General features: G+C 44.7%; 1 protein-coding gene across 1 annotated transcript in view; it reads left to right on the top strand.

The window, feature by feature from the left end:
• Nucleotides 1–276: 276 nt before the first annotated feature.
• Nucleotides 277–2,318, top strand: part of tgfb5 (transforming growth factor, beta 5) — a 9,229-nt gene continuing 7,187 nt past the window's right edge. Inside the window, exon 1 of the mRNA XM_078260463.1 lies at nucleotides 277–1,854. Within this exon, the coding sequence (XP_078116589.1) occupies nucleotides 1,494–1,854 (361 nt within the window). The 5' untranslated portion in view covers nucleotides 277–1,493. The remainder of the gene's footprint in view (nucleotides 1,855–2,318) is intronic.

Here is a 2,318-nt window from a genome sequence, read left to right as displayed (position 1 = left end):
TCATCTAATTCTCGGTAAGATAGTGAATATATCCCATAATGTCGAACTCTTCCTTTAAGCCTGATACTGATATGTCCTCGGGGGATGTTCACCTGCAGAGAGAGGGTGGTGCAAGCATTTTTGTGGAGAGAAGAAATTGCAAAAAGTGTTTGAGAGAGGAAGATGGCTCTTGCCTACATAATCACACACTCCCTTCCCTTGGTGGCAACCCGCCCCACCACCACCACCACTACCACCACTTCTCTCACATCCAGTCCCTCCTTCCCTCCCTCCACCTCCTTCTGTCTGAGCATTTCTCTCAGAGGATCTGCAGAATAATGGAGTCACATCATGCAGCAGGTCTCAGTGTTTTCAGCAGAGCTTTCAGGCTGGAGCTCATTTAAACCGGGGATCTGTAATTTACTGTGAAGTTTTCTCTTTTTTGAATTCACAGCACAAGGACTTCTTTCATATATTTTTCTGCGTCATGTCTTTTTATGTCGTCTGACTTTTTCCGTGTTTTGATGTTTATATGAGGGGGATTAACAGGCCCACCATGGTTTTTCCAACATAAATCAACAGTATCCTCCTACGTTTTAGTGCAGACTGCTTTCTGTTTACATATAGCGGGGAATGAGAGGACCTCATTGGGTGTGTTTTTTAAAGCTGTAACTAGATTTTCTGGAAGCGGGTATGGGCCAGTTTTTGCTCCACAGATGGGTGTTTCGGAGGTGAAAGCACGGGAGCCGCGCTGCTTCAGATAAAGTGAGCAGCTCAGGTTTTTGTTTGGAGGATTTGCGACATGGGCTGAGCTCCTGTGATGACTCTTTTCTCCTGAAAGCTGTTGAATTATCTGAGGATGGACGACGGAAAATGGAGACGGATAAAATTAATTTATCGGTTAATTAACTGTAATTAAATATCTTCACTTTTACACGCAGAAAGTGCGCACGCGCCGGCACGGGACAAACCCGGAGCTTTTCGATTGGAATTCAAGTGTAAGCCAAACTTCCAATCACCAAATGTGAGGTTTTTGCAGTGGCGCTTGGTTGTAGTGTGATGTCATTTGGCGTGTGGAAGCAGTTGTACGGATCCGCTTGTTGTTGTTTTTTACTTTAACAATTTAAATGTAGACTCTAAAGAATAAATGGCTATGCGTCTTTATGTGTCTGGTGTTAAAATATGCAGGCGCGTGTGTGAACAATGTTATAAAATAACCTTAGCAGATTAAGTGTGAAGTCAGCAGATGTGTTTTTTTCTTTCCACAGAAAGTGGTTTTGACCAAAATAGTCTGTTAGAACTGGATATTGTTTTTTGTTTTGTCCAATAGTTTTGGAGACATTGGTTTAACCCTCAGTTTTATGTTTTAAACCACTTTACGCACATATTTCTTCGTTCTTGGTTTTTGAGACTCCGCTTTAGTGACAGTCTCCCACACTGACCACAACAGTTTCAGCTGGATTTTCTCCACGGCCGTTCAGAGAATCTCTGTCCCTCCGTCTCCTCCCCGGACAATGTGGCTCCTCCGCCTCTCGCTGCTGCTGCTTCTGCTCCGGTTCTCCGGTGTGTTGCTGGTGGAAGGGTTCAACACGTGCCACTCCATCAATCTGGACGCGCAGAAGTCCCGGCGCATCGAAGCGGTCCGCGGACAGATCTTGAGTAAGCTCCGCATCCGCAGCCCGCCGGAGAAGGACGAGGCCCCGCCGCCTGGCTCGGTGCCCCCGGAGGTCATGCTGCTCTACAACAGCACGCGGGAGTTGCTGAAGGAGCGCGCGCGTCTGGCCGAGTCCGCGTGCGAGCGCGAGAGCAGCGAAGAGGACTATTATGCCAAAGAGGTGCAAAGGATTGACATGCTGCCCCTCCGCACCGACACAAGTAAGTCCATATGATGTATGATATAGCTTCTCAATGTGTGGTCCTTATGGGTCACTGAAGGGGGTCCAAAAAGAGCCTACTGGAATGATCCAAATAACATAATATAATGGTTACAAACGTTTTTTCTTGTGAGTCCTTTAAATAAACTTTAAACTAGGCTACTTTATCCGTGGAACTTCACCACTGGTTATAACCTAAAACTCAACTAAAGAGGGATTTTTCCTTCTTAGATTGTTTATTTTGAAGGAGTTTTAGAGTCCTGAAGAGGTGAAAGTAGCATATCCGATATTTAATGAAAGAAATAGCAGCAGTCCATTTTTGTGGATTTATCTTAGCATTATCCTTTTTCTTTTATGTATCACATATTTAGAATAAAGTGCACAGACTGAATAGGATTCAGCTCTGTACCATTTCGCATACTGTGTTGAAAGTATCAGTGGTGTGGAATAATTCAGATCCTACTT

The sequence above is a fragment of the Sander vitreus genome, chromosome 10 (genome assembly GCF_031162955.1).
Source record: "Sander vitreus isolate 19-12246 chromosome 10, sanVit1, whole genome shotgun sequence".
NCBI lineage: Eukaryota > Metazoa > Chordata > Actinopteri > Perciformes > Percidae > Sander > Sander vitreus.
The sequence above is the reverse complement of the archived record's forward strand: the minus strand, read 5'-3'. Positions and strand labels throughout refer to the sequence as shown.